The sequence below is a fragment of the Canis lupus genome, chromosome 20 (genome assembly GCF_048164855.1).
Source record: "Canis lupus baileyi chromosome 20, mCanLup2.hap1, whole genome shotgun sequence".
NCBI classification, from domain to species: domain Eukaryota; kingdom Metazoa; phylum Chordata; class Mammalia; order Carnivora; family Canidae; genus Canis; species Canis lupus.
This window is the reverse complement of record NC_132857.1, coordinates 19,830,328-19,853,869: the sequence shown is the minus strand read 5'-3', so window position 1 is coordinate 19,853,869 and position 23,542 is coordinate 19,830,328. Positions and strand designations below refer to the sequence as shown.

The 23,542-nt window shown below is 36.9% G+C and overlaps 1 protein-coding gene across 10 annotated transcripts in view; it reads left to right on the top strand.

Annotated features, from left to right (window-relative positions):
• BLTP1 (bridge-like lipid transfer protein family member 1) overlaps nt 1–23,542 on the top strand; it is a 204,441-nt gene that overhangs the window by 77,360 nt on the left and 103,539 nt on the right. For all 10 annotated transcript variants that reach the window (XM_072788527.1, XM_072788528.1, XM_072788533.1 and 7 more), the window contains 6 exons: nt 1,610–1,738; nt 11,184–11,303; nt 12,185–12,465; nt 17,858–18,108; nt 20,721–20,979; nt 22,257–23,094. In XM_072788527.1, the coding sequence (XP_072644628.1) occupies nt 1,610–1,738; nt 11,184–11,303; nt 12,185–12,465; nt 17,858–18,108; nt 20,721–20,979; nt 22,257–23,094 (1,878 nt within the window). The remainder of the gene's footprint in view (nt 1–1,609; nt 1,739–11,183; nt 11,304–12,184; nt 12,466–17,857; nt 18,109–20,720; nt 20,980–22,256; nt 23,095–23,542) is intronic.

Here is a 23,542-nt window from a genome sequence, read left to right as displayed (position 1 = left end):
ATAGGAAAATGGAACTGAAAAGGGATATTTTATATACAAGTAGCTAAAATATGTAACAGAATGTATAAACGTGGATGGAATGAAATATTCAGTGCCCACTGGCCTGATGACTATCCTTTCCTTATTATCCACCATCTCTTGCTCTAATGTACAAGTAAAAACTGAAACATACTAAAAAAAAAAGTTGTTCCTTAACAAATGCATAATAAAGCCATGCCAATAGTACAAGACTGGAGACAATTCCTTTAATCTAACAATTGCTAGAATCTTATATAAGTTGCCCTTATTAGAAGATGAAACATTTCTCTTTCTTCTGCACTATAATCTTGGCATCACTGTTTCCAGTGAGTGTTCCATGAATCTATACATTCCTTTAATGTTTATTCTATTCTTTGTATGTTTTAAAAGTGAAACTCCTGTTTTCCAGCAGTTTAAATTTGTACTTTTTTTTAGGGAATAATATGTATACCCATGTTTCAGTGTGTTTATTGCTAACAACTCTAGTCAATTATAAAGTGAAGGACTTTTGAACCAAAGATTTGATGAAGAATTGATGTATACTTAAATTTCTATTTACATAAACAGAAGTGTTTTAATCTTCAAAATAACTGATTTTCCGAAGTTGTAGCTCACTATAATTAGATAATAATTTCACAGCCAAGCTTTGTTTATTATTAAGTAGAGAATTTTAGGTCTTTTCTGTGCAGAGGATTCCAGTTAGTCCTATAAGAAGGAAGATACAACCTTGAAGGAAAGTACTCACTATTTATAAGTTGCTGAAGTTGAATTTTTCAGTTGTTATGCATTTTGTCATTCACAAATGAAAAGTAACATAAGCTTTTTTTTAAATAATAAATTTATTTTTTATTGGTGTTCAATTTGCCAACATACAGAATAACATCCAGTGCTCATCCCGTCAAGTGCCCCCCTCAGTGCCCATCACCCATTCACTCCCACCCCCCACCCTCCTCCCCTTCTACCACCCCTAGTTTGTTTCTCAGAGTTAGGAGTCTTCATGTTCTGTCTCCCTTTCTGATATTTCCCACACATTTCTTCTCCCTTCCCTTCTATTCCTTTTCACTATTATTTATATTCCCCAAATGAATGAGACCATATAATGTTTGTCCTCCGATGGACTTATTTCACTCAGCATAATACCCTCCAGTTCCATCCACATCGAAGCAAATGGTTGGTATTTGTCATTTCTAATGGCTGAGTAATATTCCTTTGTATACATAAACCACATCTTCTTTATCCATTCATCTTTCGATGGACACCGAGGCTCCTTCCACAGTTTGGCTATCGTGGACATCACTGCTATAAACATCGGGGTGCAGGTGTCCCGGCGTTTCATTGCATCTGTATCTTTGGGGTAAATCCCCAGCAGTACAATTGCTGGGTTGTAGGGCAGGTCTATGAAAAGTAACATCAGCTTATAAATGATGTCAAGGTAGAAAAATCATGATTCTGGCTAGTAAGTGGATTATGTAGCAGCAGGTATAAGACAGCATTTGGGTTCTTTCAAACTGTATTAATATTCTTGATAAGCTTTTGAACTCTGAACATGTGTTTAAAATGCTAACTGTTGTCAACCTGTCCCTGCTTATAGCTAGCTTGTCTCTTGGAGTGGGGACAGACATTTGTTTTTCATGTGGTATGTCGGGAGTATGAACTGGAAAGACCTAAATCAGTAATAATATGTCAGCATGGATTTGACCGTCGGTTCTGTGAATCCAAGGTATGTTAATAAATATGTTAGTGGTATTATAAACATTCATGGATTTTTCAAAATGAAAGATTGAGATACCAACTTTAAATCAAATACACATAGCCACAAAGTTAGCATTATAGTTGTTTTCTCAATTAATAAAATTATTTTGTAGATTTGTTAGCCAGTTGTTATTTAGTTACAAATATCTAACATGAGGTAATTATTAAAACATAAATTCACAAACAAATGGAAATATTATAAAGATTTTATCTTACATGTTTACTGTTAACTCTCATGTTTTCTTGTGTTACTGCATTCTTTCGGATATGGCTATATATTTACGTAGAAGACTTAAAAACTGAAGCAAGAGGAAGGTTAAGTTCCTTACGTGATGTTGTTTGTGGCCCTCCCCCGCCCCGAACTACCTGTTCTTCTGTAATGTGGTTAGTAATGTTGGCATTTGCCAAGAAAGCATGGGAGTTTCAAAAAAAATTTTACCCTAATTCTGTAACACAAAGATAATCATTGATAACAGTTTAGTTTTTCTAATTTCTTCCCTATGTGTGCTTTTCCTTTTTTTTCCCCTTTTTTTCCCTTTTTTTTAAATTTATTTTTTATTGGTGTTCAATTTACTAACATAGAGAATAACCCCCAGTGCCCGTCACCCATTCACTCCCACCCCCCGCCCTCCTCCCCTTCTACCACCCCTAGTTCGTTTCCCAGAGTTAGCAGTCTTTACGTTCTGTCTCCCTTTCTGATATTTCCCACACATTTCTTCTCCCTTCCCTTATATTCCCTTTCACTATTATTTATATTCCCCAAATGAATGAGAACATATAATGTTTGTCCTTCTCCGACTGACTTACTTCACTCAGCATAATACCCTCCAGTTCCATCCACGTTGAAGCAAATGGTGGGTATTTGTCATTTCTAATAGCTGAGTAATATTCCATTGTATACATAAACCACATCTTCTTTATCCATTCATCTTTCGTTGGACACCGAGGCTCCTTCCACAGTTTGGCTATCGTGGCCATTGCTGCTATAAACATCGGGGTGCAGGTGTCCCGGCGTTTCATTGCATTTGTATCTTTGGGGTAAATCTCCAACAGTGCAATTGCTGGGTCGTAGGGCAGGTATATTTTTAACTGTTTGAGGAACCTCCACACAGTTTTCCAGAGTGGCTGCACCAGTTCACATTCCCACCAACAGTGTAAGAGGGTTCCCTTTTCTCCACATCCTCTCCAACATTTGTTGTTTCCTGCCTTGTTAATTTGCCCCATTCTCACTGGTGTGAGGTGGGATCTCATTGTGGTTTTGATTTGTATTTCCCTGATGGCAAGTGATGCAGAGCATTTTCTCATATGTATGTTGGCCGTGTCTGTCTTCCTCTGTGAGATTTCTGTTCATGTCTTTTGCCCATTTCATGATTGGATTGTTTGTTTCTTTGGTGTTGAGTTTAATAAGTTCTTTATAGATCTTGGAAACTAGCCCTTTATCTGATATGTCATTTGCAAATATCTTCTCCCATTCTGTAGGTTGTCTTTTAGTTTTGTTGACTGTATCCTTTGCTGTGCAAAAGCTTCTTATCTTGATGAAGTCCCAATAGTTCATTTTTGCTTTTGTTTCTTTTGCCTTCGTGGATGTATCTTGCAATAAGTTACTGTGGCCGAGTTCAAAAAGGGTGTTGCCTGTGTTCTTCTCTAGGATTTTGATGGAATCTTGTCTCACGTTTAGATCTTTCATCCATTTTGAGTTTATCTTTGTGTATGGTGAAAGAGAGTGGTCTAGTTTCATTCCTCTGCATGTGGATGTCCAATTTTCCCAGCACCATTTATTGAAGAGACTGTCTTTCTTCCAATGGATAGTCTTTCCTCCTTTATCGAATATTAGTTGACCATAAAGTTCAGGGTCCACTTCTGGGTTCTCTATTCTGTTCCACTGATCTATGTGTCTGTTTTTGTGCCAGTACCACACTGTCTTGATGACCACAGCTTTCTAGTACAACCCGAAATCTGGCATTGTGATGCCCCCAGATATGGTTTTCTTTTTTAAAATTCCCCTGTCTATTCGGGGTCTTTTCTGATTCCACACAAATCTTAAAATAATTTGTTCTAACTCTCTGAAGAAAGTCCATGGTATTTTGATAGGGATTGCATTAAACATGCATATTGCCCTGGGTAACATTGACATTTTCACAATATTAATTCTGCCAATCCATGAGCATGGAATATTTTTCCATCTCTTTGTGTCTTCCTCAATTTCTTTCAGAAGTGTTCTATAGTTTTGAGGGTATAGATCCTTTACCTCTTTGGTGAGGTTTATTCCTAGGTATCTTATGCTTTTGGGTGCAATTGTAAATGGGATTGACTCCTTAATTTCTCTTTCTTCAGTCTCATTGTTAGTGTATAGAAATGCCACTGATTTCTGGGCATTGATTTTGTATCCTGCCACGCTACCGAATTGCTGTATGAGTTCTAACAATCTTGGGGTGGAGACTTTTGGGTTTTCTATGTAGAGTATCATGTCATCGGCGAAGAGGGAGAGTTTGACTTCTTCTTTGCCAATTTGAATGCCTTTAATGTCTTTTTGTTGTCTGATTGCTAAGGCTAGGACTTCCAGTACTATGTTGAATAGCAGTGGTGAGAGTGGACATCCCTGTCTTGTTCCTGATCTTAGGGGAAAGGCTCCCAGTGTTCCCCATTGAGAATGATATTTGCTGTGGGCTTTTCATAGATGGCTTTTAAGATGTTGAGGAATGTTCCCTCTATCCCTACACTCTGAAGAGTTTTGATCAGAAATGGATGCTGTATTTTGTCAAATGCTTTCTCTGCATCTAATGAGAGGATCATATGGTTCTTGGTTTTTCTCTTGCTGATATGATGAATCACATTGATTGTTTTACGGGTGTTGAACCAGCCTTGTGTCCCGGGGATAAATCCTACTTGGTCATGGTGAATAATTTTCTTAATGTACTGTTGGATCCTATTGGCCAGTATCTTGTTGAGAATTTTTGCATCCATGTTCATCAGGGATATTGGTCTGTAATTCTCCTTTTTGGTGGGGTCTTTGTCTGGTTTTGGAATTCAGGTGATGCTGGCCTCATAGAACGAATTTGGAAGTACTCCATCTCTTTCTATCTTACCAAACAGCTTTAGGAGAATAGGTATGGTTTCTTCTTTAAACGTTTGATAAAATTCCCCTGGGAAGCCATCTGGCCCTGGACTCTTGTGTCTTGGGAGGTTTTTGATGACTGCTTCAATTTCCTCCCTGGTTATTGGCCTGTTCAGGTTTTCTATTTCTTCCTGTTCCAGTTTTGGTAGTTTGTGGCTTTCCAGGAATGCGTCCATTTCTCCTAGATTGCCTAATTTATTGGCGTATAACTGTTGATAATATGTTTTTAAAATCGTTTGTATTTCCTTGGTGTTGGTAGTGATCTCTCCTTTCTCATTCATGATTTTATTAATTTGAGTCTTCTCTCTTTTCTTTTTAATAAGGCTGGCTAATGGTTTATCTATCTTATTAATTCTTTCAAAGAACCAACGCCTGGTTCTGTTGATCTGTTCCACAGTTCTTCTGGTCTCGATTTCGTTGAGTTCTGCTCGAATCTTTATTAACTCCCTTCTTCTCCTGGGTGTAGGATCTATTTGCTGTTTTTTCTCTAGCTCCTTTATGTGTAAGGTTAGCTTTTGTATTTGAGTTCTTTCCAGTTTTTGAATGGATGCTTGTATTGCGATGTATTTCCCCCTTAGGACTGCTTTTGCTGCATCCCAAAGATTTTGAATGGTTGTATCTTCATTCTCATTAGTTTCCATGAATCTTTTTAATTCTTCCTTAATTTCCTGGTTGACCCTTTCATCTTTTAGCAGGATGGTCCTTAACCTCCACGTGTTTGAGGTCCTTCCAAACTTCTTGTTGTGATTCAGTTCTAATTTCAAGGCATTATGGTCTGAGAATATGCAGGGGATGATCCCAGTCTTTTGGTATCAGTTCAGACCCGATTTGTGACCCAATATGTGGTCTATTCTGGAGAAAGTTCCATGTGCACTTGAGAAGAATGTGTATTCAGTTGAGTTTGGATGTAAAGTTCTGTAGATATCTGTGAAATCCATCTGGTCCAGTGTATCATTTAAAGCTCTCGTTTCTTTGGAGATGTTGTGCTTAGAAGACCTATCGAGTATAGAAAGAGCTAGATTGAAGTCACCAAGTATAAGTGTATTATTATCTAAGTATTTCTTCACTTTGGTTAATAATTGACTTATATATTTGGCAGCTCCCACATTCGGGGCATATATATTGAGGACTGTTAAGTCCTCTTGTTGCATAGATCCTTTAAGTATGATATAGTGTCCCTCTTCATCTCTCACTGCAGTCTTCGGGGCAAATTTTAGTTTATCTGATATAAGGATGGCTACCCCTGCTTTCTTTTGAGGACCATTCGAATGGTAAATGGTTCTCCAACCTTTTATTTTCAGGCTGTAGGTGTCCTTCTGTCTAAAATGAGTCTCTTGTAGACAACAAATAGATGGGTCCTGCTTTTTTATCCAGTCTGAATCCCTGCGCCTTTTGATGGGGTCATTAAGCCCGTTCACGTTCAGAGTTACTATTGAGAGATACGAGTTTAGTGTCATCATGATATCTATTCAGTCCTTGTTTTTGTGGAATGTTCCACTGAACTTCTTCTTAAAGGGGAATTTTAGGAGTCCCCCTTAAAATTTCTTGCAGAGCTGGTTTGGAGGTCACATAATCTTTTAGTTGCTGCCTGTCTTGGAAGCTCTTTATCTCTCCTATTTTGAATGAGAGCCTTGCTGGATAAAGTATTCTTGGTTGCATGTTCTTCTCATTTAGGACCCTGAATATATCCTGCCAGCCCTTTCTGGCCTGCCAGGTCTCTGTGGAGAGGTCTGCTGTTACCCTAATACTCCTCCCCATAGAAGTCAGGGATTTCTTGTCTCTTGCTGCTTTAAGGATCTTCTCTTTATCTTTGGAATTTGCAAGCTTCACTATTAAATGTCGAGGTGTTGAACGGTTTTTATTGATTTTAGTGGGGGATCTCTCTATTTCCTGGATCTGAATGCCTGTTTCCCTTCCCAGATTAGGAAAGTTTTCAGCTAGGATTTGTTCAAATACATATTCTGGCCCTCTGTCCCTTTCGGCGCCCTCGGGAACACCAATTAAACGTAAGTTTTTCTTCCTCAGGCTGTCGTTTATTTCCCTTAATCTATCTTCATGGTCTTTTAATTGTTTGTCTCTTTTTTCCTCAGTTTCCCTCTTTGCCATCCACTTGTCTTCTATGTCACTCACTCGTTCTTCCACCTCGTTAACCCTCGTCGTTAGGACTTCTAGTTTGGATTGCATCTCATTCACTTGATTTTTAATTTCTGCCTGATTAGCTCTAATTCTGCAGTCATGAAGTCTCTTGAGTCCTTTATGCTTTTTTCTAGAGCCACCAGTAGGTGTATAATAGTGCTTCTGAATTGGCTTTCTGACATTGAATTGTAATCCAGATTTTGTAACTCTGTGGGAGAGAGGACTGTTTCTGATTCTTTCTTTTGAGGTGAGGTTTTCCTTCTAGTCATTTTGCCCAGTGCAGAGTGGACAAAAGGAAGTTGTATTGGGAAAAGGAGAAAAAGAGAGGAGAGAAAGAAGGAAAGAAAAGAGAAAGAGAAAAAAGAAGAAAAAAATGAAAAAAAAAGAAGAAAAAGAGAAAGAAAAAGAAAGAAAGGAGAAAAAAGGGGGGTGGGGGAAGGAAAAAAATCAAAAAGCAAAAGCAAATCAAAACAAAACAAAAACAAAAACAAAAAAAAGAACCACGGAGTATCTTCTGATTCTGTGTACTTTAAGTCCTTTGGCTTCCCCTGGAAGTTGTCCGTCTAGCTGGTCTTCTGGGGGAGGGGCCTGTTGTGCTGATTTTCAGGTGTTAGCAGTGGGGGAGCTGCTGTGCCCCTGCCTGGTGCATGGCTCAGTGGGGGTTGTTTACCCCGTGAGGCCCCAGGAGCAACAACCCCAGTGGCGGGGCTAGCTCTGCCGCCCTGGATTCAGCTCTCGCAGTAACTCCGGAGCTCTCCGTCTGCAGGGCCTGGAGGCTCCGGGGCGGGGCCGCTGATCTGCTCAGCTCGGGGCAGGAGCGTCCTCACTGTCCTGGGCCCTCCCGGCCTCTGCCTGTCCGGGGGAGGCCGGATCCTGGGCTGTGTTCTGGGGCCTGCGCTGTTGGATTCGCGCTCCCGGGCCGCGCAACCCCCTCCGCGGAGCTGCCGCCCGAGCCCCTCCGAGCTGCTCCTGGAACCGCGCAGCCCCCTCTGCACGGAGCCTCTTCCTCTGCCCGAGCCCCTCCGAGCTGCCCCCGGGGCCACGCAGCCCCCTCCGCGGAGCCGCCCCTCCCCCCTCGGAGCTGCTCCGGTCCCGCCGAGCACGCTGCAGCCCTTAGGGAGCTCGGCGCACTCTCCTGGGCGCGCAGTTGCTCTGTTACTGTCCCAGGGAGCCCGAGGGCATCCTCGCCCTTCTGGGTCCTGTTCCAACTCCCTGCGAGCCCCTTTCCGCCTGGGAAGGTTGGTGCAGCTCCTGCGTCTCCGGGTCGGGGCTCTCCTGTCTTGGGGACACTCCCCCCGGCCTCAGCCCGGCTCCTCGCGGGGCCCCTCCCCCTTGGAGGCCTTTTGTGTCTTTATCCCCCCCCCCCCCCCCCCCCCGCCCGTCTTCCTACTTCCTACCTTGATAGAAGCCCGAACTCTTCTCACTGTAGCGTTCCAGGTGTTCTCTCTTTAATTCTCAGGCCGAATTCATAGATTTTCAGGATAATTTGAAGGTTTTCTAGGTAATTTGGTGGAGACAGGTGATTTGGGGACCCTACTCTTCCGCCATCTTGCCCCTCCTCTCCTTTTTTTCTTTTGTTATACATAGTGTGCTTGCTATTACATTAGCATGAAAAATTCATCCTGCTTTTAATTTTATGTCCAAAAACCTATAACCTCTACTTATTTACCGACAATTTAGGAAACCACTATAATTGGTGATAAAATTATTATTTTCTTGTTATAAATACATTGCCAGGATTTAGGGAATCTTTAGTTCTATGTCAACTAATTAATTCCTTATGGATAATTTGCACATATTTGTAGGCCTCTCTTCCTTCCCTTTTTTATTTTTTTGGGTCAAAGGTTTTATGTTGCTTTAAAATTTTTAAAAATCGACTTTATCAAGGCATAATTTTCATAAGTAAATTTACCCTTTTTAATTTACAATTGGAGTTTTGACAAATGTCTTATACATATGGGTGTGACATTACCACCAGTGAAGATTTTTATCACCTTAGAAATTACTTTGTGTCCCTTTGTAGTCAGCCATTCATTATTCCGTGCAACCATTGATGTGCCTCTGTTGTTTCAGATAAGGGTTTTTTAGGTTTATTTTGTGTGGGGGAAATACACAGACATACTTTGTTTATTGTGCTTTGCAGATACTATAGGGTTTGTTTTGTTTTGTTTTGTTTACAAGTTGAAGGTTTGTGGCAACCCTGTATCAAGCAAATCTATCAGCACCTTTTTCCAACAGCATTTGCTCACTGCTTGTCTTTATGTCACATTTTGGTAATTCTTGCAATATTTCAAACCTTGTCATTATTATATTTGTTACAGTGATCTATGTATGATCAGCGATTATGACTGGCTGAAAGCTCAGATGATGGTTAGGATTTTTTTAGCAATAAAGGCATGTATATTTTTCCTACACATATGCTATTGCACACTTAGATGATAGTATATAATATAAACATAATTTTTATTCGCACTGAGGAACCAAAAAATTCTTTTTTTCATCTTTAGCAGTATTTGTTTTTAATTTTTATTTTTTTTTTTATTTTTTTTTTTTATAAAATTTATTTATGATAGTCACAGAGAGAGAGAGAGAGAGAGGCAGAGACACAGGCAGAGGGAGAAGCAGGCTCCATGCACCGGGAGCCCGACGTGGGATTCGATCCTGGGTCTCCAGGATCGCGCCCCGGGCCAAAGGCAGGCGCCAAACCGCTGCGCCACCCAGGGATCCCTGTTTTTAATTTTTATTTAATTCCAGTAGTTAAGATATTATATTAGTTTCAGATGTACAATGTAATGATTCAACAATTCCATATATTACTCAGTGCTTATCAAGTGTACTCTTAATCCCCTTCACCTGTTTCATCCATCCCCCTGCCCACTTCCCTCTTGTAACTATTTGTTTGCTTTCTATAGTTAAGGGTCTATTTTTTTAATTTGTTTCAGAGTTTTTTTACTTTGTTCATTTGTTTCTTAAATTTCACATATGAATGAAATCGTATGCAATTTGTCTTTCTTTGACTGACTTATTTTGCTTAGCATTACACACTCTGGATCCATTCATGTTGTTATTGTAGATGGCAAGATTTCATTCTTTTTTATGGCTGAGTAATATATATATATCACAACGCACATCTTTATCCTTTCATCTATCAGTGGACACTTGGGCTGCTTTCACAATTTGGTTATTTTAAGTAATGCTGCAGTAAACATACAGGTACATATAGCCTTTTGAATTAGTGTTTTCTTATTCTTTGGGCAAATACCCAGTAGTGCAATTACTGGATCATAGGGTAAAATTCTACCTTTAATTTTTTCAGCAACCTCCATACTGTCTTCTACAGTGGCTACACCAGTTTGCATTTCTACCAACAGCATGTGAGGGTTCTTTTTTCCCCACATCCCTGCGAACACTTCTTGTTTCTTGTGTTTTTTATTTTACCTACAAAAAAATTCATTTGACTTGCTTTATTGTGATATTTGCTTTTATTGCGGTAATCTGGAATGGAATCCGCAATATCTCCAATGTATGCCTTATTATTATAGAACACTGAGTGTAATTCAAGACACCTGTGTTCTACTCCTGGCTCTGACACTCATGAGCAATTGCAAGCTATTGAGCCAGTAATTTACTCAGGGATACCATTTCTCCAAGAAGTTCATCAAAGTAGTAGGTGGAGTGTATGTTTTCTTCCAACCTAACCATGTCCAAATCTGTCTTAGGAGTAAAACAATATTACATTTGTGTGGATTGTCTTAGATGTCATAATAAAATTTACAACTGATATATTTATTAAAACAAGTGTGTGTTTGTGTAGTATAGAGTATTCATAAGAAAATCTTAAAACTTTAAAATCCTACATAGTTCTTACAATCCTGTGACACTGTTCACCTATCAGTTTACTTTGACTATTCTTTGTGAGTTTTAGTAACAAGTTATATTCTTGTCCCTTTTGAATGAAAATGGTACAGACTTACTTATGATTAGTTTCTAATTAGTAAGACTTTAGTTACTGATATCATTTATCATTACAAAAAATGAGGTTTAATTGACTTGTTTTTAAAAATACACGTGTAACCAAAATTTTATTTAAATTAATAGATGTGAGTATCAAAATGGTGATGTGATGGTGAAGAATTAAATATTCAGTTCTTTTTCTTTTTAGTTGAGTTGTATTCCTGGACCTTGTCCAACTTCAGATGATTTGAAATATACTATGACTCGTTTAGCAGTAGATGGAGCAGATATTTATATTGTGGAGCATGGCTGTGCTACAAATCTAAAGGTACACTTTTGTCTATTTCTTGGTCAGTATAGTTCTTTTTCCCTTTTATTAAACCAAACTTCCATTTCTTTTTCTTTTTTAAGATTTATTTATTTATTTGAGAGAGAGCATGAACTGGGGGTTGGGCAGAGGGACAGTGAGAGAGAGGCAGACTCCTCACTAAGTGTGTAGCCCGACATGGGGGCTCTATCTCACAACCCTGAGATCATGACCTGAGCTGAAATCAAGAGTCAGTCTCTTAACTGACTGAGCACCCACATACCTCAAAACCTCCATTTCTTGAGATAGAACACGCATTTATAGTTTGCCATCTCGCAGAATACTACAGAATTCCAGGGATAGCTTTCTGTTTTTGCCTCTTCCATATTTTCTTTCAGTCTGTTTCTTAATACTTTCACTACTGTTTTACTCTGACTGAATTATTATAACTTTGCTTTATGGAAAGGATGTAAACTTGGAGGTTGCTTTTATGGCAGGGATTAAATTGGTAGTGTTTTTAAAAGATTCGATTTTGAATACCTTTAGGTTTTATACATTTATCTCCTGCCTGGCTCTGGAAAGCATTTGTTTGCCACTTCTGCTTTATGGGTTATTGCTTAAAATTAAATCTTGTTAAGAGTCTATGGTTTTATTACTTACTACCGACGTTTCCTTCCTCCTCCTCTCGTTTTCCTTTAGACTTGTATCCTTTTCTTTTTATCATCCTTTTTTTAATTGAATGTCCACTTTATTCTGTTGCATTTATCATTTATATTTCCCTTTTTTCTCTTTTTCCTTCTGTCTTTCATGCAATTTGAGATAAATATCTACTCTATAGTTTATTCAAAGTTTCTTAAGAATACAGAAACCACAGTTTATTTCATTTTCTTCATTCAATTTAGATGGGTGCAATTCGAGTTGCAAACTGTAATCTCCACAATCAGTCCGTTGGGGAAGGAATAAGTGCTGCAATTCAGGATTTTCAAGTGAGACAGTACATTGAACAATTAAATAATTCCAGAGTTGGACTTCAGCCTGCATTACTCCGGAGGGCCTATTGGCTTGAAGCTGGGTCAGCCAATTTAGGACTCATTACTGTTGATATTGCATTAGCTGCTGACCATCATTCTAAACATGAGGCTCAAAGACATTTCTTAGAAACTCATGATGCCAGAACTAAGAGGTAAGTGAAATTTGAGGAAGTTAATAGTCCCGAGTTCAGACAAAAATTATCTTATAATTCTACTATTAGGAATAGAATAAGAACATTTTATATAAAGACCAAATATTATTGTGCTGGGTACACCTCAGTGAATGTATAAGAACCTGATATTTAAGTAAATACATTGTATATCTCATTTCTGGTAATGGTGTGGTTGATGGAAGTTGTTTAATGTTTCTAAGCCCATACTATGTGTATTAGCAATGAAATGAGTTTAAATTACTTGTTCTCCACATTTTATAGAGCACTACCTCCTTTCTCTCTCACCACAGTTATGCACTTCCAATTCATCATTCCTAGAAAACATCATTGCTATCACCGTACACTCTACAAACTCTTCCTTTTGTGGGCTCTTACAACTGCAGGGGAGACTAAGGGGATCTAGGATCTAGTCTTTAAGAAAGGGTCATTAAGAAATAATTATATCTGCGGTTTAAAAAGTGCCAGAGCCTCTTACTGAATCATGTCCATTTAAAAAGACAGTATAACTTTTTCCATCTCCATCTCCCCCATATAAAATTAGTATGAATTTATTTTAAAAATAGAGAAAACAATGATAAAATACAGGAAAAGAATTACCATAACCTTACCACACTGATTTTGTCATATTTGTTCCCCTTATTTTTAATGTATCTTTCTTATACTTGAAATCATCCTGTATTTATATTTTAAAATTCTGCATGTTTGTGTTAAACGTATATCCTGGGCAGCCCACGTGGCTTGGCGGTTTAGTGCCGCCTTCAGCCCAGGCGTGATCCTGGAGACCTGGGATCGAGTCCTGTGTCAGGCTCCTTGCATGGAGCCTGCTTCTCCCTCTGCTTGTGTCTCTGCCTCTCTCTCTGTCTCTCTCATGAATAAATAAAATCTAAAAAAAAAAAACCCCCAAAAAAATAAAAAAAATAAAAATAAAAATAAAATAAATAAAAAAAAACCCCAAAAAACAAAAAACAAACAAAAAAAAACTATGTGTATCCTAAGCACCTGCCCCCATATGTTAAAATTTTTGTAAATTTCCTTTCAAATAAAATATATAATATACCATCAAAAAGATATATTGTGCTTTATTTAGCCATTGCCCTCATTATATTAAATACATGGCTAGTGTTTCTAAATTTGTCATTGTAAGTAATAGTAAGAGAAACATTTTTTGTACATAAAATCTTTTCCCACATGTTCTTTAAATTCCCTTTAAATAGTTTCCTTAGAAGGGAGTGTGACTGTGCTAAAAACGGAGTCTTTTGATAGGCATTCCCAAATTCTCAGGAAGATTATTTCACTTTATATCCCCAGTGGCTTTTTTTTCTTTTTGTCTCACCGCATCTTTGCTACTTTTTGTGTTTTATTATAACTGAAAGGTGATATCTCTGTTTTATTTTGCACTTCTTTATATCTGAAATTAAGACTTTTTTCATGTACTTACTGGTTGTTTTTATTTCCTCATTTGTGAACTGCATATTGTTATTCTACGTATATTTACTTATTGGCATATTGATGTTTTCTTACCAATTTTTAAGAGTTCTTTATAAATTACCACCCTTTTAGCAGTCCCTGTTGCTAATATTTTGCAATTTGTTTCCTTTTTAAATTTTTTTAAATCTTACATATGAACTTTAATATTGTATATCCAAGTATGTCAGTTTTTAGCCTTTGTGATTTCTTGTACTAATTTGAGAAAATATTTCTTTTGCTAGTAATCACATGGCACCTATATTTCTTTTTCTTTTTTTTTTTTCTATTCCTTTTTGTTGTTATTAACATAAACTCTGTTTCGGGGTGGGGGTTGTTTTTTGTTTTAGAGAGAGCAAGAACGAGAGAGTACATGCATGCATACACGTGCAGGGGCAGAAGTAGAGAGAGAATCTTAAGCAGGTTCAGCACAGAGTCTGAAGTAGAGCTCAATCTCATGACCCCTAAGTTCATGAGAACTGAGCTGAAATCAAGAGTAGGATGCTTAACCAACTGAACTACCCAGGTGCCCCGCTGTCTGGATTTTATATGGTATATTTGTATTAATCCAATCAAGGTGTAAATAGAGTTTTTTGTGAATATGTATTCAAATGCAGAGGTAAAAATTTATACATAATACACATTTATTTTTCCATTGCACCGTTTAGGTATTTTAATCTATTATTTTCCAAAAGAACTATTATTCTAGTTTTAAATTTTTTTGAGGTTTTTTATTGAGATTACATGAATTTTTTAAGTTACTTTAAGATCCTGACATCTTGTAAATATGAGTGTGGAAGCTCATGCATGGAGAATAATATTTTTTAAAACTTTAGTTTCTTTGTTAGTTATTGCTCAGGAAGCCAGTTACTATGAAGAAAGTACCTGTGTTTAATTAGGCCAGATGGTAGAACAAGGTGCTGATGAAGCTAAGGAGGTGGCACCACATTTCAAGTTCTAAGTGTTCAAATAAATCCAACCATTGAGATTGGCTTGGTTAATAATTAGGAAGAGTGGGATTTTATCCTACCTGCAAGCTAACAAGTTAGCCTGCCACAATTTCATGGGTGCTGGCAGAAAATACAAAACTCCTGGTCAGACACAAAGGACTCTATTACAACCAAAGCACTAACCAGAGTCTTGAGTGTTTGCATTGGTTCCCTGTGCCCTCCCATTTGGGTTGCCAGATGAAATATAGGATGCCTAATGAAATCTGAATTTCAGATAAACAAGAAATAACTTTTTAGTATAGGTGTGTCATATTGTCTCATATGTTGCATAGGTAAAATTTATTTTTATTTGCTGTATCTGGTACCCCATCAATGAATCCTTTGGAGGTGACACAAAAGGCCCAAGGTGTATGACTACACATAGTGGAACGCATTATAGAAGAGGAATATCGAACTTAGGGATTCTATGTAAGTGGAGGCAAACCTACTGTTTTCTAGGGTGAGACAGTACCTTACCTCTTTAGGTTGTTTGCTGCCAGCACAATCCTGAGCAATGGCCTAGTCAGGGCTTTGCATTCTTGACATAGCCAGCAAGAACAGGTAGAGATGTTTAGGGCATATTGGGAGTTGCTTTTCCCAACATAGTAACTCATTGACTTTCAGCTTTGGTTGCCTTTGTGCATGTTGGATTCCCAGGAGTTTTGGGGCCTATGTATATTCTTTTTTGATGTAATTGGAAAAGTTACTGAACATACAGGTCATTAGTTTCTTTAGATTAGTGTTTTTGAAAAGTATGGTTCCCAAACCACCACCACAAGTGTCTCCTTGGAACTTCTTAGAAATTTACACGACCAGGCCTTACTAGACCTCAGTCAGACACTCTGGGGATAGCTGCAGCTCTGCTCTGCATAGTACAATAAGCCTTCCAGGTGATTCTAATGCAAGCTAGAACTAGAGCATTGGATTGTAATAAGGATGGGGGTGGGAAGCTTACATTTGTTATGCAACTCCTGTATTTCAGATTTTATTTTATTATTATTTTTTAAAAGATTTTATTTATTTATTCATAGACACAGAGAGAGAGAAGCAGAGACACAGGCAGAGGGGGAAGCAGGCTCCATGCAGGGAGCCCGAAGTGGGACTCGATCCCGGGTCTCCAGGATCACACCCCAGGGTACAGGCGGCACCAAACCGCTGTGCCACCGGGGCTGCCCAATTCCAGATTTTATATCAGTTGCTTTACATATGTTATATCATTCAGTCTTTAAAATAGTCTTATTAGGTGTATCAGACCATAATTTTACAGTTGAGGAAACTGAGGCTCAGAAATGTTAACTAACTTGTCCAGGGTCCTAGAGTTGTTATTAAGTGGCACAGCTGGAATTTGAACCCATGTCTAGATGAATGCAAACCCATGCATTTTGCTAAGCTTTTTGCTATACAAATGAGGTAAAAAAGTGTGTAGAATATGTAAGATCTTTTATTTTGATAGTGATTAAAATAGTTTGCTGAGTGACTGAATCTTAATACTTTAAAATAGAGAAGTGATTTGAATTTGATAACATTTAGCTGAAGTAATATGTCAAATTCTCGCTAATCCTAAATCTTTCTCACATACTTTTCCTTCTGTCCTCTAGACTGATGTTCCACTTCTGTCTTGATATATTTTGTCTCATCTTTCACATCTCAAATCTTTTTTGAAAGATTCCGTTTTCCTTGTCAAAACACCTTGGTTTTTTGTTTCTTTGTTTTATTTTCTTTACCGAATAGCACTCAGTATAATTTATGATTGGATATTTTGTTTGTGGCTTGTCTTTGCCTTTGTACTTCATCTGGATAAGACCATGTCAGTTTCACCTAGCACAATACTAGGCACATAAAATATGCTCAGGAAATATAAATGAGTGAATATAAAATGAAAATGATAATACCAATTCTGTCTTCCTGTGAGGGCCCCAAGAATCCAATGAGATAATGCATGTAAAAGTACTTAGAAAAGTAGACTGTTAAGATGAGGTGATTTTATTATTTAAGAGAAGTAAATATATATCTCCCATATTTGTATTATATATTATTTTTTTTAAGAAAGAAAGAGAGTTACAATACTGACAGGCTTTTGTATGAATTACTCACAGAACCTAAAGAATTTTTACACACACTTTCTCCTATTGTCTTAATACTTCAGTTAGAGTTCTTACTATAAAACTATTAGTCTTTCTCTCTAAAATATAGAATGCATTATTTTGGTTTTGTTGAGAAATAATTTATTTGCCCCGCATTTATAGTATTTTGGTGAATTTGCCATGTGAAATATGGTCTGAAATGCTAAAGATTATAAATTATCTAGTTAGTATAATCTGTATCAAATAGGTTTGTCCATTTTTTACATTAATATTTAAAACTTTTAGTCCTTTTGAGAATATTTACTGCTATTTTAAAATTGGATTTAAATGTCTGATCTTTATATTTCTTCTAGTTCTTTTTTTTAATGTATGGTATATCTCTCTTTCTGTTCCTACTCATTTTCCTTTCATCATGGTGAGACTATTTTTTTAAGAAAGACAAAATAGTTTTTATTCATTCATTCATTCATGAGAGACACACAGAGAGAGGCAGAGACATAGGCAAAGGGAGAAGCAGACTTCCCATAGGGAGCCTGATAAGGGACTTGATCCCAAACCCTGGGATCATGATCTGCACCAAAGGCAGATGCTCAACCACGGAGTCACCCAGGTGCCCCTTTTTAAAAGTTTATTTATTTATTTATTTTAGAAAGACAAAATGTTTAAAAAGACATTCCACAGTAAAAAAAAAAAAAAAAAAAAAAAAAAAAATTTCTGTGTTTGTATTTACCTTGTCTTTTAAAAATATTAACAGTTAACTTATTTTTCATTAATTATCTGCCAAAAGTTTATTTCTTAATGAGTTTTTGTTGTTTTGTTTTGGGTTCTATTTAGGTTGTGGTTTTTGTGGCCAGATGATACTCTGAAGAATAAGAGGTGTAGGAACAAGTGTGGTTGTCTTGGTGGTTGCAGATTCTTTGGTGGCACGGTAACTGGCCTAGATTTCTTCAAACTTGAAGAGTTGACACCTTCCAGTAGTTCTGCATTTTCAAGCACGAGTGCAGAGTCTGATATGTATTATGGACAGTCTCTGCTACAGCCTGGAGAATGGATTATTACTAAAGAAATTCCCAAAATTGTAGATGGTAATGTGTTGTTTTATTACTTGTGCTAATCTTTTTAATCTTTATCCTTATGCCATTCTTAGAGAAGTTTGGTGTGATTTTGTTCAACTCAATTTTTTGAGCAGTCTTGTAGGTAGGATTCAGTATAATCTCCCTTTGTTTTCAGGTGATTTAATTAAAGCCAGAGAAGACTAGTGAGTTATGGTTCCACAAGGCAAAAAATAGGTCTACCCTTCAGATCTATTGTTGACATTGTTGATTTTCCTAGCCAAGCTTATTCCGAGTATTTCTTTGTATATCCCTTTTCTCCTAGACCTCAGCTTCTAGAGATTTACTTAAGAATAGCTGTGCTTCAAAGTAGCAGTTATTTTACCAGTTTTCTTTTATAGGAAAACTTATCAGTAGTAGTTTATACTATTGGTCCTCATATTACCAACTATTTTGCAAGATATTCACTAAAATGGAACATGTCTAGAAGAGAAATGTGGCCTTTCCTTAGACCCTGTAGGATAACATTGCAAATACCTAAGTGTAGTATGAGCAGTAAATGGTGGCTTTAAGTTTATTAGATTTAGATTTATCTAGTGTTTTTTCTCTGAAGACCTCAGAAATGGATTTTCCTTTGCGTTTTTTAGTTGCGTGTTCCTATAATTAAGTGCGGTATTTACTGCTTAACTTGTCATGCTCTCAAGAAGAGAAATGTAGAAAACTCTTGATATTTTACTAATATCAGCCTTTTTCCCTGGATCTATTAAAAAACATTAACAGCACTGTCTTTTGTCAGTAGACAAAGAGGGAGGAAAGTAGTAGTTTTAACTTTAAAAGTTCATTGATTTGATAAGGAGCTCTTAGGAGAAAGAGCTGGACTACCTATACCAAATTCTTGCTTTAATGATTTTTCACTAAATATTAATATAGAAGTATGTACATCTTATTTAAGGTTGTTTGACTTCAGTTTTATCTAGAATAAGAGTAGATTATCCTATAAAATCTGCAAACATCAAAACTTCTTGACATTTAAAGATAGGAAAGATGCTAAATAAAATTGATCATTTTCTTACAATATTAATTTCTTATGTTTGAATAATAATTGTTTTTAAAGTTTTTCACAGGCATTTCCTCCTTTAATTTTCAAGCTACCATATGTGTTCTGTATTTTTTGTGTTTGTAGTGAAGAAAGTGAGGCTCATCAGTGAGACCGAGTTGCACAAAATCAAATGGCTAAGCAGAAACTGGAATCAGGGCCATCAAAGCCATTTCAGTGTTCTTTCTACCATACTATAGCTGACACTAATTATAAACACTGCTTGATTTTCCAATCTGCAGATCAAAGTTTAACCATCACAAAGGGGAGGAAGAAAATCTACAGGGAATTTACATATGGTATTAAAGAGGGAAAAAAACCAAATTCTCTAACTGAATAAGGCAAAGCTCATTATAACTCTTATAATGTAAATAGAGGTTGTATCTCCTGTTGATTCTTTCAGGAGTTTAGTGTAATTCACAAATCACTATAAGTTTGCTCTAGAATTAACCCCTATGTAAGTATCTGATTTCTGATTGTTGAGGTTTCCAGGAGCCAAGTATAGATGTTAGGATAGACTCGAGGAGGGCACAGGAAAGAACTTGGACTTCCTTGGCAGGTCAGTGACCACTAGTTTCCTACCACTTAGAAGTAAATTAAATCCATTTTTCTTTAGACATTTATTGTTGATTTTTTCATTTGTGGTAGTGGAAGTGAATAATATTACTTATTGTAAGTTCTTAAGTCTTCTTACACCTTAAATTCCATCTAGAACTGTATTCTGCATGGAGAGGTGTTTTCTTCTACTAGCAGGTTCCTTTTTCTTGGGTAACACAGGGATGGCTGGAGATGGAAAACTGGGCAGGAGGTTTTTTGTTTTTTGTTTTGATCTAAGCAGTTTAGGACTCTCTCTTCATTCCCTCCACCCCCAATTTATGTAACACATCACGGGGCTCTTATAAAAGGCTGAGGAAATGCTCCACACTAAAGAATACCTGACAACTGAATGCAGTAATATATGATCCTAGATTGAATCTTGCCCTGGAAGGGGCAGAGGTGCTTTAAGGAACATCATTGGGTCAATTGAGAAAATTGGAAAGCACATGGTAGATTAGATAACAGTATTGTATAAATATTACATTTACCAAGTTGGTAGTTATATAGTGATTATGTATTATTCCTCAGAAATAAACATTAAACTGTCTAGGGTAAAAGGTTGCTATGTCTGCAAATTACTCTCAGTTTGAAAAGTTTTATGTATATATTATATTAGAGCAAATATGGCAAAATGTTTAAAATAGGTAATTCTGAGTAAGAGATATTTGATGATTTTGTATTATTCTTTAAAGTTTTCTTTAAGTTTGAAAATTTTCAAATAAAGTATAAAAGAATAAGAAAAAATTCACTGTTTATGGACTCTGGATCCACACTTAATGTGGATATCTTTCTGTAGTGTTTAGTATATTGCTATGTGAAATTGGACACTTGTGCTTTTAAAAAATGGTTATATTTATAAAAACAGGGAAATGGATTAAATGCTCTTATTTTTCATAAATTGCTTTTGAAATTATTATGTTCATGTAACCTGCATTTTTGTTTATTTATTCAGGTAATGCTAATGGCATGAAGAGGAAAGAATGGGAAAACAAACCAGTGGGAATAGAAGTAGAAAGAAAAACTCAGCACCTTAGTCTTCAAGTACCATTAAGATCTCATAGCTCATCCTCTTCCTCAGAAGAGAATAGTAGTTCTAGTGCTGCACAGCCTTTATTGGCTGGAGAAAAGGAAAGTCCCTCTTCTGTTGCTGATGACCATGTGGTTCAAAAAGAGTTCTTGCATAGTGCAAAAAGAGATGATGGCCAAGTAAGGTCAGTAAGGTATTCAATTAGAGTTAGAAACTAGATTAGATTAGAAATTATGATAAAATTATAATTACTTAAAATTTTACAAGAAAAACTTTTTTCCTCCCAACTCAACCACTATAGAAAATTCTTTTCTCCTCTGAACATATTTTTAAATGTCTGTTTGCTGTGTTGCTAATTATAAAATTAATACATATATTCGTTCCAGAAATAGGAAAATGCAGAAAAATATAGTGAAAATTAATATTTGTCATCCCACAGATATGAAAATTTCAGATTTTCCTCCATCCTCCTTTGCTATTTCTTATTTCTTTTTTATTTTATTTTTTTTAAAGATTTTATTCGTGAGAGACACACACAGAGAGAGAGAGAGAGAGAAAGAGGCAGAGACACAGGCAGAGGGAGAAGCAGGCTCCATGCAGGGTGCTCGATGTGGGACTCGATTCTGGATCTCCAGGATCAGGCTCTAGGCTGAAGGCAGGCGCCAAACTGCTGAGCCACCCAGGCTGCCCTATTTCTTGTTATTTATTTCCTATTTCCATGTCTTCCATTTTTCTCTCCATTTCTTCTTTTTCTTCTTTTCACAGCCTGCCATTTGTTAAATCTTATGAATGCTAAGGACTCTGCTCTGTACCTTTATCTCCACTCACTCTATACTGTTTTCTTAGACAGTCTCAATAATGGTTTGCCTTTAATTATGATCTGTAGCCAACATCTTTTAAATGTAAAACCCCAGCCATAACTTCTGTGCCTGTGGGCTCAGCTACCCTTTGATATTTCTACTTGTATGTTTCATGGGGACCTCAAACTCAGCCTATAAAAAATGACCTTGTACCTCGATTGCTCAACTTGTTCTGCCTTAGTAAATGGCACTGGCATCAGTTGCTGAAGGTAGTGATAGTGGGGTTAACTATAACTTCTTTGTCTCCTTCATCCCTCTCATTTAATTGAAGACCTGGTATATTTTGTTGGACACACTTTTAAAGGATATAAAAAATAGTCATAAATGCATTAGTGTCCATGAATTATAGATAGAAGATTATACTTTGGGATTAAGTTTTTATTGTATTGTAAGCTGCCTCAGTTTTTTTGGACCTACATGGGGTATGAACACATTGTGCTGTTTTGCTACTTTGTATGGATATCTCATTGTAAAATTTTAGATTTCCCTTTATTTGTAAAATAAATGATTAAAATTACTAAAAAGATTTTATAAGTACTTGTATTTACACTTAAATTATATGATGTACAGTAAGTGGTAATAGCTTTGCTTTCCATTTTAGTATGCCTCCAGAAATTTCAGGAAACAGCCCCGTGTCTCCTAATACTCAGGAAAAATCAGTAGGTCAGTCTCCTCTGAGATCTCCCTTGAAACGACAAGCCTCTGTATGTTCCACTCGACTTGGGAGTACTAAAAGCCTTACTGCTGCTTTTTATGGGGACAAACAGCCTGTTACAGTTGGAGTCCAGTTTAGTAGTGATGTCTCCCGAAGTGATGAAAATGTACTAGACTCACCAAAGCAGAGAAGGAGTTTTGGTTCATTTCCATACACACCATCAGCAGACTCCAATTCATTTCATCAATATCGATCAATGGATTCCAGCATGTCGATGGCTGATAGTGAAGCCTACTTTTCTGCAGCTGAAGAATTTGAGCCCATTAGCAGTGATGAAGGCCCTGGAACTTACCCAGGTAGAAAAAAGAAGAAAAAGCAAACACAACAGATTGACTACAGTAGAGGTTCCATATATCACAGTGTGGAAGGACCACTTACTGGCCATGCAGAAAGCATTCAGGATCCCCGAACTCTGCCATTCAAAACTCATCCTTCTCAGGCTTCATTTGTTTCTGCACTCGGTGGAGAAGATGACGTTATAGAACATCCATATGTTGTAGAGGTTGAGAAAACAGTAGAGAGTGAACAGATTACTTCTCAACAACCTGTGATGAATTGTTATCAGACTTACCTTACTCAGTTCCAGGTAATTAATTGGTCAGTGAAGCACCCTACTAACAAAAGAACCTCTAAGTCCTCACTGCATCGTCCCCTCGATCTGGATACTCCAACTAGTGAAGAAAGTTCATCATCATTTGAACAGCTTTCTGTTCCAACTTTTAAGGTATAAGCCAAATCATTAGTTTCTGCTGATATGTTTACTTAGATAAATCAATTTTTCAGATGTTTCCAACATTATCCTTTCGGTTATTTTAACTATGCTCTGAAAGAAGAACTTCTGAAGTCATGGCTTCAAGTGTGACAATAAATCTCAGAGTTATTGATGAGTATTATAAGTCTAAGCATCTCAACTTGATTGTCACAATGTTAATCAATTAACATATAGTCTCTGTCTACATTATGCTAAGATTAGGATCAAGTCTGAATTCAAATTTTTGTCTTAAAAAAATTTTGGAACTGATTTTAATAGCTGGTATTCTTTCTATTAATCTGTAACTGCTGCTGTGCAAATTCAATTCCATGCACTGGACACTTGAGATCTTATAATTTAGCAGGAATTGATTATTATCCTTTTTTTTGTATATTTTTTTATTGGAGTTCGATTTGCCAAC